This window comes from Mirounga leonina, unplaced genomic scaffold, assembly GCF_011800145.1.
Source record: "Mirounga leonina isolate KUSES-001 unplaced genomic scaffold, KU_Mleo_1.0 Mir_168, whole genome shotgun sequence".
Lineage (NCBI taxonomy): Eukaryota > Metazoa > Chordata > Mammalia > Carnivora > Phocidae > Mirounga > Mirounga leonina.
The window spans coordinates 51,476,718-51,489,172 of record NW_023270426.1 but is presented as its reverse complement, the minus strand read 5'-3'; the positions used below and the strand labels follow the sequence as shown (position 1 = coordinate 51,489,172).

The following is a 12,455-nucleotide window of genomic DNA, read 5'->3' as shown; positions in this document are numbered from 1 at the left end:
CTCTTCTTTAAATGTTTAGCAGAATTCACCCGTGAAGCCATCTGGTCCTGGACTTTTGCTGGGATATTTTTGATTACTGAATCAACTTCTTTGCTGGTTACTGGTCTGTTCAAGTTTTCTATTTCTCCTTGTTTCAGTTTTGGTACTTTATATGTTTCTAGGAATTTATCTATTTCTTCCAGGTTGTCCAATTTGTTGGCATATAGTTTATAATATTCTCTTATGATTGCTGGTATTTCTGTGGTGTTGGTTGTTATTTCTCCTCTCTCATTTGTGATTTTATTTGAGTCCTTTCTTTTTTTTCTTGGTAAACCTGGCTAGGGGTTTATCAATCTTATTAATCTTATTTTTTTCCAAAGAACCAGCTTCTATTTTCATTGAGCTGGGGTTTTTTTGTTTTGTTTTTTGTTTTGTTTTAGTTTCCGTATCATTTATTTCTGCTCTGATCTTAATTATTTCCTTCCTTCTCCTGATTTTAGGTTTTGTTTGTTCTTTTTCTAGCTCCTTTAGGTGTAAGGTTAGGATGTTTGAGATCTCTTGCTTCTTGAGGTAGGCGCCTGTATTGCTATAAACTTCCCTCTTATGACTGCCTTCAGGCGTCCCAAAAGTTTTGGACCATCACGTTTTCATTTGCATTTGTTTCCATGTAGTTTTTCCTTTCTCCTTTGATTTCCTGGTTGATCCACCATTCATCATTTAGTAGCATGTTGTTTAACCTCCATATATTTGTGGTCTTCCCAGATTTTTTCTTGTGGTTGACTCCCAGTTTCATAGCATTGTGGTCAGAAAAGATGCATGGTATGATTTTGATCATCTCAAATTTGCTGAGGTTTGCTTTGTGGGCTAATAAGTGATCTATTCTGGAGAAGAGTTCTGTGTGCACTTGAAAAGAATGTGTATTCTTTGGGTTTAGGATGCAATGTTCTGAATTTATCTGTTAAGTCCATCTGGTCCAATGTGCCACTCAAAGCCACTGTTTCCTTGATTTTTCTGTTAGGTGATAAGTATTGCTACCCTGGCTTTCTTTGGACATCCATTTGCATGGTAGATGTTTGTCTATCCCCTCACTTTTAATCTGCTGAATGTAGCATATAGATGGGCCTTGTTTTTTTATTCATTCTGTCACCCTACATCTTTTGATTGGAGTGTTTAGTCCACTTACATTCAAAGTAATTATTAATAGATATGTATTTATTGCTATTTTATTACTTGTTTTGTGGTTGTTTCTGAAGATTTTCTTTGATCCTTTCTTTTCTTTCTCTCTTTCATGTTTTGCTGGTTTTCTTTGGTGATATATTTAGATTTCTATCTCTTTATTCTTTACAAGTTTACTAGTGATTTTTGATATATGGTTACCATTAGTTTGTATATAACCTCTTCTGCATGTAGCAGTCTATATTAAGTTGATGGCTGTTAAAGTTTGTACCCATTCTTTTCTCCTCTCCTCCCCATGTTTTAGGTATATGTTATTATATTTTATATCCTTTTTTGTGTGTGAGGTCCTTGACTGATTTTTTACAGAAATAATCATTTTTACTGCTTTTGGATTTCCTACATTTATACTTCACTTTTGGTCTCTTCTTTCCACTCAAGTTCCCCTTAAATATTTCTTACAGTGCTGGTTTAGTGGTCATGAACTCCTTTTAGTTTTTGTTTGTCTGGGAAACTATCTCTCCTTCTATTCTGAACAATAGCCTTGCTAGATAGAGTATTCCTGGCTGCAGATTTTTCCCATTATGCACTTTGAGTATATCGTGCCACTCCTTTCTGATTTGCAAAGTTTCTGTTGAAAAAAATCTTCTGCTAGCCTCATGGGAAAACACTCTCTTGTTAATGTTATGACAAACTGTAAAGCTTAAGTGCTAAAAATCAAAATAATGCTTTTTACTTTGCTTCAATACCCAAACTCATTTGCATATTGATACCCCCACAGATATATTAGCAGATTTTTCCTTTGGATAAGTCAAATAAGAAGTTGTTCTAGGGTCAAAAGAAATAAGACATCTCTTTTTTAAAAATGGCTAGTCTAGGGGTGCCTGGGTGGAATAGTCGATTAAGTGTTGGACTCTTGGTTTCAGCTCAGGTCATGATCTCAGGATCATGGGCTCGAGCCCCACTCCCAGCTCTGTGTTTAGCACAGAGTAAGCTTGAGATTCTCTCTCCCCTCTCCTACTGCCCCTCCCCCCGACCCCTCTGTGCACACATGTGTGTGCACGTGCACACTCTCTAATAATTAAATCTTTTTTAAAAAAAATGGCTAGTCTAAGAAATTTCCTATTTTGATGATGGTCCACATTTTGAGGATGAAACATGAGAATATCCTGTGTTAAAATAGAAGGGCCTCTATGCATTGCTGTAGTTAACAGAAAGGGGCAAACTTTACTTTTTACAATGCAAAAATTGGAATAACTTTATTTTTTTTATTTTTTATTTTTTTAAGATTTTATTTATTTACCTGACAGAGAGAGACACAGCGAGAGAGGGAACACAAGCAGGGGGAGTGGGAGAGGGAGAAGCAGGCTTCCCACGGAGCAGGGAGCCCGACACGGGGCTCGATCCCAGGACCCTGGGATCACGACCTGAGCCAAAGGCAGACACTTAACGACTGAGCCACCCAGGCGCCCCTAAAAAATTGGAATAACTTTAATTTGTGCCATTAAATGTTCTAAGAATTCTCTCATGTTATCCGTAAGATTTCACAAAATAATAACAATGATAAAGCTCTGACATGTTTTCCTTTAATACCTGGTGTCCTTGTGCTGCAGAACATTAACAGCTTTAATAGATTTGATTTCTATCACACTTACTTTTTTGTGATAAATGCTACAGAGTCCTCTCTCTATATCGGGCAGTTTACGCAGATGATTTTCTATCTGACCAAACACACTGGATTCTGAATGGAGTACTTCAGATACAGCATCTAGTCGAGCATTTATCTCCCTGTGGGAACAGAGTAGTAACAATTATAAGATATGTTAGGAATTCAGAATAGAGACATTTCCCACTCTTATGCCCAGCACTGTGACAATAGCTACTTAGAAAAACATAAAGGGACTCCTCCTCCATACCTCTGGCCCTTCCTAACCCCTATCATTTACATCAAAGAGCAGGTACCATACAAGGAAAGTCATTAACTAGGTGGAGCAGAAACTGGCTTCTTAGATTTTCCATTCCTCCTGGGCAAACACACAGACGACATTTCCCAGTCAGACGATATTTCCCAGTTTCCCTCTGCAATTAGCTATGGCCATGTACCCACGTTGTAGACAATAAAATGTAAGCAGGAATGATTAAGCCAATTCTGGCTCTGGCCCATAAAACCCTCCTGTGTGATCTTTCACATCTGTTCTTTCCCCAGCTGAATGTTAGGCCCCAAACAATCTTGTGAGCCACCTGAAGACTCTCTCAGCCTGGGTCCGTTAGTGGAGCAGAAAACCCATCAAGCCCACATTTGCTACCAGGTGGACGTTACATTAGCAAGAAATAAACTTTTATTGTATTTAAACCACTGAGATTGAGGATTTATTTGCTACAACTGCTTGTTTTACCTTGGCTAATATAACAGATCTACAAAGGGCAATTGAGTTTTCTAGTCCGACTGAAATGACTGATCATCTCAGTCAAAAACCAATTCATTCATTCAACCAACTACTTTGATAGAAGACTTCGTGGTGGTGGCTGAATTGATCACCTGTCTGAAGTGGGATTAGGCATTACTGAGCCTGAGCAAAGACTCAGAGCAGTAACAGAAAGTACAGAAGATAAGACGTCAGGAGACATGGGAGACCAGAGTAGGAGGATTTCATCAGTGGCTGCACCGTAAGTGATGGGCAGGCCACTGGAGAGGAAATGGTGAGGCTGTCAACTTAAAATGGAAACCGGATTGACTAAATGTGCCCTAAACAGGATGTGGCCCACCTAGTGCCTATAAATGCCAAAGGCCCAGACTAGGTATGATGGCCATAATGTGGTATTAAAGACTGAGATAAGTAAACATACCTAGTAGATAGTGAGCCCTCAGTAAATGTTTTTTTGAACTAAGAATGAGCAAGCAAGCAAATGAAAGAATGAACTGACACTTAGGGCCAAAGGGAAACGTGAGCTACTGAATACACATCTGTCTAACAAAGTTCTTTGATATCACACACATTGACGTGAAGGGCAAGCCTCAGAATCCTGCCTAGATGACTGTTAAATTCAGTACTTCCCAATTAATTGAGTGCTTTTCTCTTTAATTATCCTTCAAACTACTCTGTGAGGTCATGCCTGTTCACAACATGCATACTAGGCTGGCTTCATTTGTTTCATTTTTCTCTGGCTCATACTCTACTATGTAGAACAGGCATTTGGTTCAGCATGACACAGTAGAACACACCCGAGCTTTGTAGACATACACACTGGTTCCTCCATTCTCAGTGGGGTGGCCTCTTAAATCAATCCATTTCTTTCCATCTCTACTACTGCTACACTAGTTTAAGTAAAAATCATTTCTCACACAGACTACAAAAAGAGCCTCCTAACTTTCCTGCATCCACTTCTGCCCCCTTTTCCAATCCAGTCTCCACACTGTAGCCTGAGCGGTCTTCCAAATCTGTTCATGTCTTACCTCTGCTTTCAGCTCATCAATGATTTGCCAATAATCTTAGATGCAAATCCAGATTCTTTCACTGACCTACAAGACAACTGGGCCCTGCTTACCTCTCAAGTCTCAAGTCAGGCCGCTGCCACTCTCTTCCTCTCACTGTAAGTTTCACTTACACTGAAATTGTTCCATATTTTGGTCACTCCAACTTCTCTGATATCAGGGCCTCCTCATTTGCTGCTCACTCTGCCTTGAAGACTCTCTTCCTCTCTCCTGCTACCTACCAGCTCCACTTTGTTTGGCAAACTCCTATTCACCCTTCTTCTGAAAGAGCTTTTTGGACTCAGCAGACCAGATTTAATCCTCTGCCATCCTTTTCCACACAACCCTCTATTGTCTTTCCATAGTGGAAATCGTAATTGTATTTACTTCTCTGTCTTTTCTGCTGGACTGTAAGCTCAGTGAGAACAGGGATCATTTCTTCATTCCCACAGTTCTGGGATCACAGTATGTGTTTCAAAAAGTAGTTCTTGAATTCAATTCAGCTCAATTCCAAAGACTACATATAAAGTAAATCAAGATGAGGTGAAAAAAATTTTCTGTGCATAGGATTGTTGTGATAAAATAAATCAATGTTTTACCCTAACGTTTACCCAAAATGCTATACAAATATAAAGTTTTATTTTAATAACTCACTCCTGCATAAATGAAAGATAACACCAATTGGAACAGACTAGGTTGATGCTACAGATGGTATGAGGACAGATAAAATAATACCATCTGTGAATGTATAAGACAGCCTACAAAGATAGCTGCTCTCTCAAAAATTATAAAGGTTGTTGGAGATATGGAAAGATAAAAGCAAAACAGGTTAATAAAAGCCTAAGTCATATTTATGAAATATTCCAGAAGATTTTTTTTAAATAGACATAAAACTACAAATTTCTTAGAAAGAGACAAAAAAGGATGTGCTAAGCTGGTCTGCAATCTGGAAAAATACAAAGGTACTGGCTTTTTATTTTAGCCTAATGACAGCACAGGCAAAAGCATATTTACTATGAATCATTTTGGTTTTAACCCAGCCTTCATTGGTTAGGGAGCTCAGAAGTTAAAAATTTGGGCAGGTGACCTCAGTTAAAATCCAGCCTCTACCATTTACCAGTTATTTAGTCTTGCCCTAGTTTCTCCATCTATAAAATCGGAATAATAATGGTCTCTAACTCAGAGCTGTTACAAGAATGCAATGAAATAATGCATGGCAAACAGTACAGTGCCTGGTACATAGTAAGTACTCAATACAGATTAGCTGTTAACAGTGATCTTTATTTGCTTATACAATCTGTTTGGTAGATACCACAAAGAACGGCACAGGGTAGGGGAAAGAGCACCCAAAATGGTTAGTAGGCTGCACTGAGAATGCCGTAACGCATTACAGATGTTTAGAACAGGCAGGAAGAGAGTGAAAGGGTGTGTGACACTGTTTACTACAAACTTCTCACCACTGGGGGAGCTATAGTTCTACTTTTATCTCCTATCTGCAGATCAGAATGCAAATTAGTAAAATAACTTCTAATCAAGTTTTTAAAAAAGTGTGCATATCCTGTTCTTTACTTAGCAGCAGTAACAAGACTTCCCAAATAACTCTAATAAAACAGTATGACAGATTATACCAAAATAGAGAAAAAATATCTTGGTGTAATCAATAAGAGAGATTCAGTGATCATGACAGTCAACAAAACAAGAAGTAGCACTGTCAAAAAAAAAAAAAAAAAGGAAGTAGCACTGTCAACGAGATGGTGATAAAAGTATTTGCGTCAAGATGCCCTATAGAATTCTATGGCTGATCTTACAGCATGACACATTCCAAATGAAAGGAAGGCCCCTGAGTCACTTCATTCCCTATGACAAAAAACAATGGACTTGAGGTCCTTCAATGACAAAGATTCTTCTTTACCACCGAAGACCCAAGGACTAAAAGTGGGTGTCACTGGAGTCCTTCACATCGGAAGGTGAATTGGGCGATGACGCCAGTATCTGTTGTGTGTGGCTGCCACTCAGGAACACAGTACGTAACCCTACTACAGCTGTTGCCATTGTAAGGACATGCGATGAAGTCTGTACCTGCTGGCTGCTATTGGTGGAGATGCCTCTATCATTCTAACATAAGGTTACTTGGAGGGCGAAGCGGGGGGGAAAGCTAAAATACAAACTACTGAGGAGAGGTGGTTTTATGTGGTGTTTGTTCTGACTTTCACTGAAAGGTTGGCTCTGAAGAGTTGTTTGTGTTTGTTCTGACTTTTCACTGAAAGGTTGGCGCTAAAGACAGACGATATAAAATGAGTAAATTAAATCCAGACATTACCATGCTGGCCATGCACTATGGCTCAACTAACTACCTACACAGCTTTCTAACAGAAACATGAGAGGGCCTATGATTACGTGGATCTCCCTAGAGTCATACACATCATTCACTGGTTCATTTAATGAATAATTACCAAGTGCTTACGAAAGTACTGACTGTAGAAGTAGCACAGGAAGATGTACGGGAAGATGGAGGCTGAAAAGTGTGAGAGTGTGACAGCAGGAGCTAGGCAGCCAGGCAGCATATGGTCATGTGAGGGACATGGGCCACACCGGAGCTGGGACTGTCCCCTGAGAATGGGAGCCAATGGCTAATGTCTGAAAGGCAGAGGACAGTGGCAGGAAGACTCCAGGGGAGGGATGCTGATGATCTGAACTTGGGTAAAGGATAGAGGGGTGAAAAGGCACATAGTTTTAAGATACATTAAGGAGGTCAAGTTAACAAGAGTTGTGACATATTAGATAAGGCAAGGCAGGAGGGGGAAGAAAGAATAGCTTGAATAAGGAGATGCGCTATGAGTCATCCACAAATGTCGTTATTTTATTTATTTACAAATTACATTCTAAGGAGCTATTCTGAATATGTACCTTGTTGCAAATTATAAATCACCCAACAAGCTTCTGAGGATTTTTATTACTCCTATTCTAGTGATGCATCATTTTTGGAACAGACAACAATTCACCCTTTTTGGAATATTAAACAGAACAATTTTCTGACAGCTACCTTCCATTACCAGTTTAGAACATCAACTTGAGTCTTTGAAAACATATAACAGGATTTTTGCTTTTGGTAATGGTGAGAACCAGTACTTTCAGACCATTGTTCCAATGAGGACAATTTAAAAAGACAAATGAGACATAAAAACATGTTCATAAAAGTATCAAAGAACTAACAAAATGGTAAGGAATAAAATCACCAAAATCTAAAAGAAAACAGGAACCCAGAGGAGTAATCCAGCAGTCAAAGCCACTTTAGTACTGAAGAGATTTGCTTAAAAATGAGCTAGCCTCACAGTAAAGATGAACTTGCAGTAAGGTTCGCATCATTTGGATGGACTAAAACATACCAAATGCTGCACTTGAACTAAAATGGTCCCAGAATTGTTGTGCCACCAAGAACCTGGCAGAAGCAAACAAACAGAGAAGGCACCTTCATCCTAGCCCTCACATTATTCTTAAAATAAATTTCCAAAGAATATAATCAGTAAACAAAGATAATCAAGCATAAAAAGCAACTAGATGAGTAAGAATCAACAGAAACAAGAGACAACAGGAACAGACATATAAACTACAAAGCTTTGGGCAGGGAAAGGGGTGATTAAATGAAAAACAAAAAAACAAAAACTCAATAAATCCAAAAGAAATCACTGAAAGAAAGCAAATAAAGCAGAGAACAGGTGGGGAAATTAGAAATCAAATCAGTTATGTAATTTTTAGGGCATGACAGGTGATCTTTCTTTGCTCTCTGCTCTGTAATATTTTTACATCTGATGTGGTATCATACAGTTTCAGTGTGATTTAGTGAAATGTGGATTTCTCATTTGTTCTCAAACGCACTTTGAATCCACTGTGCTTCCTAAACCTAAGGATTCATATCATTCATGAAATATGAGAAATTCTCATCCTAATAAAGGATTGTCAAAGGACAATCTCTTTGAACACTGTCTCTTCTCTCCCTATTCTAATTTCCCTCTGAAAATCTGATGAGGATTATGTTAGACCACCTAATTCTCTTTTTGTCTTACAATTTTTTATATTTTTTTATCATATTGTCTATGTATACTCCAGGTAATTTCTTCAGATATTACCCTGCATTATAGTTACTGCATTTATTCCTGTGTAACCCACCCGCTGTTTCTAAAAGTTGTATGTAGTTCTTTTTAAAAAAAACAATCTACTCTCTCCTTTGATGGCATTTTTGTTTTGTGCTCATATTTTTTGTTCTTTTTTGTATTTAACTTCTTTTAACTTTTGATATTTATCCTCATAATCCCACGATCTGAAGGTCTTGGGATTCTAATTCAGCTGTTTATAATTTCTACTCACATTCATGGTTACTTGTTTCCTTATCTTTTGTAATTGTGGTCTGTGAGCTTATGGTAGAGCTTTCTCTTTGGGATTCCTAGAAGGCCAGGATTGAGAGTGCATTCCTTCAGGGAGCGTTTGCATTTGCTTCTGCTAGGAACCCTGAGGCATGGGACCATTCAAAACAACTTTCACAAGTTGGAAATTGCCAGGCCACACAGACAGTACAAACTGGAATAGCAAACCTGAGTGAGGGTGAGCCTCTCTGGTTGAGAATTCTTGGCAAATTTCCCCTCTGTAAAGACTAGGCCAAGACAAATGTATTTCCTTGTTCCCTCTCTTTAATGAGATTATGATCCTTGGAGGGTCTCACATTACTATAGGGTCCCTAACTTAGACACAAAGCCTTCACTCCAGTTTCCCACAAGGCTTTTTAAAACCCGATCCTTTTGATTACCAACGTCTGCAGAGGCCTAGGGGGGCAGCTGCAGCAGCAGTCAACTCCCATTTCCAGCTCCTTCTTTAATCTGTTCCCTCAGTTTTTCCCTTTATCATTATTTAAGAGACTCAGCTATGTCCGAAAACAATGTCTTATGCTTTATACAGCATCTCTAGTTATTTCATAGAGGGATTTTTATGACATTACAGCCACAGGAAATGAAGTCCTCCCACGGCATTTGGAGGAGATACACTCTGAAAATCCCCGCTGGTAAAGGCACAAAGAGAGGAAAATAAAGCTGGAAGAGCCAAGAAGGAAAAGATCTCCAACTCTTCCTCCTCACTCTCTCCTGTGTATCTCCTCCTCAGCACAAAGGAAAGCTGCCATTTCCTGCTGGTCACATGAACCAGTTTAGCCTTCCCTGGAGGCCTGATTACTACAGAACGAAGCGGAGGCCAGCAGCAGGTTCCTGGGTATAATAAGCATCCCAAGAGACACTGGTTCCTCCACAGGCACTAAGTTAGGGCAGACGTTCGGGTAAGAGGTGTTTGGGGTCACTTTTTTCTTGGCAGCAGCAGTTTCTGCTCAAACATTCACACAGCAAAGGCAGAGAGGCAGGGCTCAACAGCAACCAATCTCCGCTCGCAGCTATGCCCCACCTACTGCTCTTCATTCCCATTTATGAGCAGTATTGTGTCTCACTGGGCTGAGGAAAATCACAGTGACCAAAGGTGAACACTGTGTGGGCAGGTTCATGGAACATGGGAAACCACAAAGAATAAAGAGGGCCTCCCAATGTAGTTCAGTAAAACAAATCCCTGAGACTTTAAAATGGCATTCAGTTTTGTTACTATAAATTAAACGGTAAATGGAGGAAATACATAACATTTTATTACTTTGTCATTGAGGCCAGAGTTATGAATTAGAAATAAACCGTTAATACTCCAAACATGAGTTTACCAAAATAAAAGTCATTTAATTATTCAAGAGAAAGAACTATCACTAGAATGTACTTAGTGCTTTAGAAAATTACACAAAAATGTAATCAATAGTCAGGGATCTATTTCCTAATACCAACCATTTTCAGTTTTGCTAATTTCAATGATTTATGTGATTTAATTACCAAGAATAACCTTAGCATGCTTAATTCTCTTTAACAGTTTTCTAAAAATCTAATTTGAATTAAAAAAGTATTCTTCATTTGCTCTAATTGTGCTACTGAGCTATACAGCGTGTAACAGGTAAGAATTTTATCTTAGGTACAAGATATCTTATCTGCATCTCCTCCTCACTAGATTATACCTTGACCAAATTAGATTAGAAACTCCTTGAGAGTAGGAACGTCTTGTCACTGAGACAGAATAATACAAAATTTACTATACATAAATTTACTATACATAATAATACAAAAGTAACTATCTTATACTATTAAGGGAAAGAAGCAAAGAGTATTGTGTATATTATGCCCCATCCATGTAAAAAGGGAGGGAGGACTATATATTCATCTTTATTTATTTGCTTTTTAAAACAGAAAGCCTCTGGAAAGATACACAAGAAAATAACAACCATGATTATCCAATAGGAACTGAGCAGATGTGGGGCAGGGATGAGAGGCAAACATTTCACTATCTATATATATATATATATTTTAAGATTTTATCTATTTGAGAAAGAGAAAGAACATGAGCAGGGGGAGGGGCAGAGGGAGAGGGAGAAGCAGACTCCCCACTAAGCAGGGAGCCCCGAAGCGAGGCTCAATCCCAGGATGCTGGGATCACGAACCCAGGACACCAGACACCAGGATCACAATCCCAGGACACCAGGATCACACGACCTGAGCCAAAGGCAGACGTTTAACCAACTGAGCCACCCAGGCACCCTCTTTTTCCATTTTTAAGCTCTGCAACTATGTGAAGGTACTGCCTATTCAGAAATTTAAATAAGTTCATCATTTAAATGTGTAAAAAAAAAAAAGTACAACACAGTTGAAACAACAATACAAAGTTAAAGGAAAAATAGCCCATCTCTGGCAATAGACTGCTAGGTATTCATTAAATATGTCTTTTTCGTCCTTGACAAACATTTGTTAACCTCCCTTACAGTTAAATGAGACCATCAGAATGATTTCTAGTCAGTGACGTGTGAGCAGAAATGATATTTGCCACTACAAGACCTGGTGAACCAAAAATATGTCCTCCATGCTCTGTCCCCTTCCTCTGGCTGGATGTCACTGCCCAGGCTGACCTCAGAAATCACAGGTTTAAGACTGAAGAGCCTGTGGAGTTCCTAAATGCCTATGTGATGAGTTCCAGCCCACCTTCAATATGGCAAGACCATGGATTGTTTATGTAAAGAAGATAGAGAAGAGATCAATTTCCACTGTTAGAGCTGTCCAACTGTGTGGTATTTTTGTTGTTGTTGTTAAGCAGTTAGTTTCTCCAACCAATGTACTACACCTTTAGTGTTAACAAACATGTTAACCTGTCCTTAGTCAATCAGAATATGAGACTGAGCTTCCTAAGGTCCCACGACATAGTCAGGTTTAGAGCATTAAATAAATGAGAAAGGTTGTGATCCAAGCCCGACCACACAAAATGACAGAGCTCAATCCTGATTGTTGCATCATTCTTAGAGGGGACTGACAAAGACACTATTTACTCACCAGTGTTCCTTGCAAATTCTCCTCACGATACCGACTGCAGCTACAGGCAAAAGATACAACACAGACAAGTACTAGATTCAGGAGACCTGACCAGACAGATTTGGGACACCTGACAGTGGCACCCAGCCTCTGCCCTGTCATCACGGGAAGCCTCCAGCTGGGTCATCTGACCACTGTCTTCATTTTAACTGCTGTTATCATATCCTAACTAAGACTAGATAACAATTTATTTTTCTACTCCCCTATTAATAACTAGGTTGCTTCCAGTTTTTTGGTTATAAATTATAACCAATTATAAAGACCACAGCTATTTTCCTGAACCACATAACTGATGCTAGCAACCAGAACAACTCTTTATATATCCTGTCTCATCTGGTCCTCACAAC

At 39.0% G+C, this 12,455-nt stretch overlaps 1 protein-coding gene across 3 annotated transcripts in view; it reads right to left on the bottom strand.

The window, feature by feature from the left end:
• The window catches only part of MSH3 (mutS homolog 3), a 185,146-nt gene that overhangs the window by 94,136 nt on the left and 78,555 nt on the right, over window positions 1–12,455 (bottom strand). For all 3 annotated transcript variants that reach the window (XM_035014749.1, XM_035014750.1, XM_035014751.1), the window contains one exon: window positions 2,808–2,940. In XM_035014749.1, the coding sequence (XP_034870640.1) occupies window positions 2,808–2,940 (133 nt within the window). The remainder of the gene's footprint in view (window positions 1–2,807; window positions 2,941–12,455) is intronic.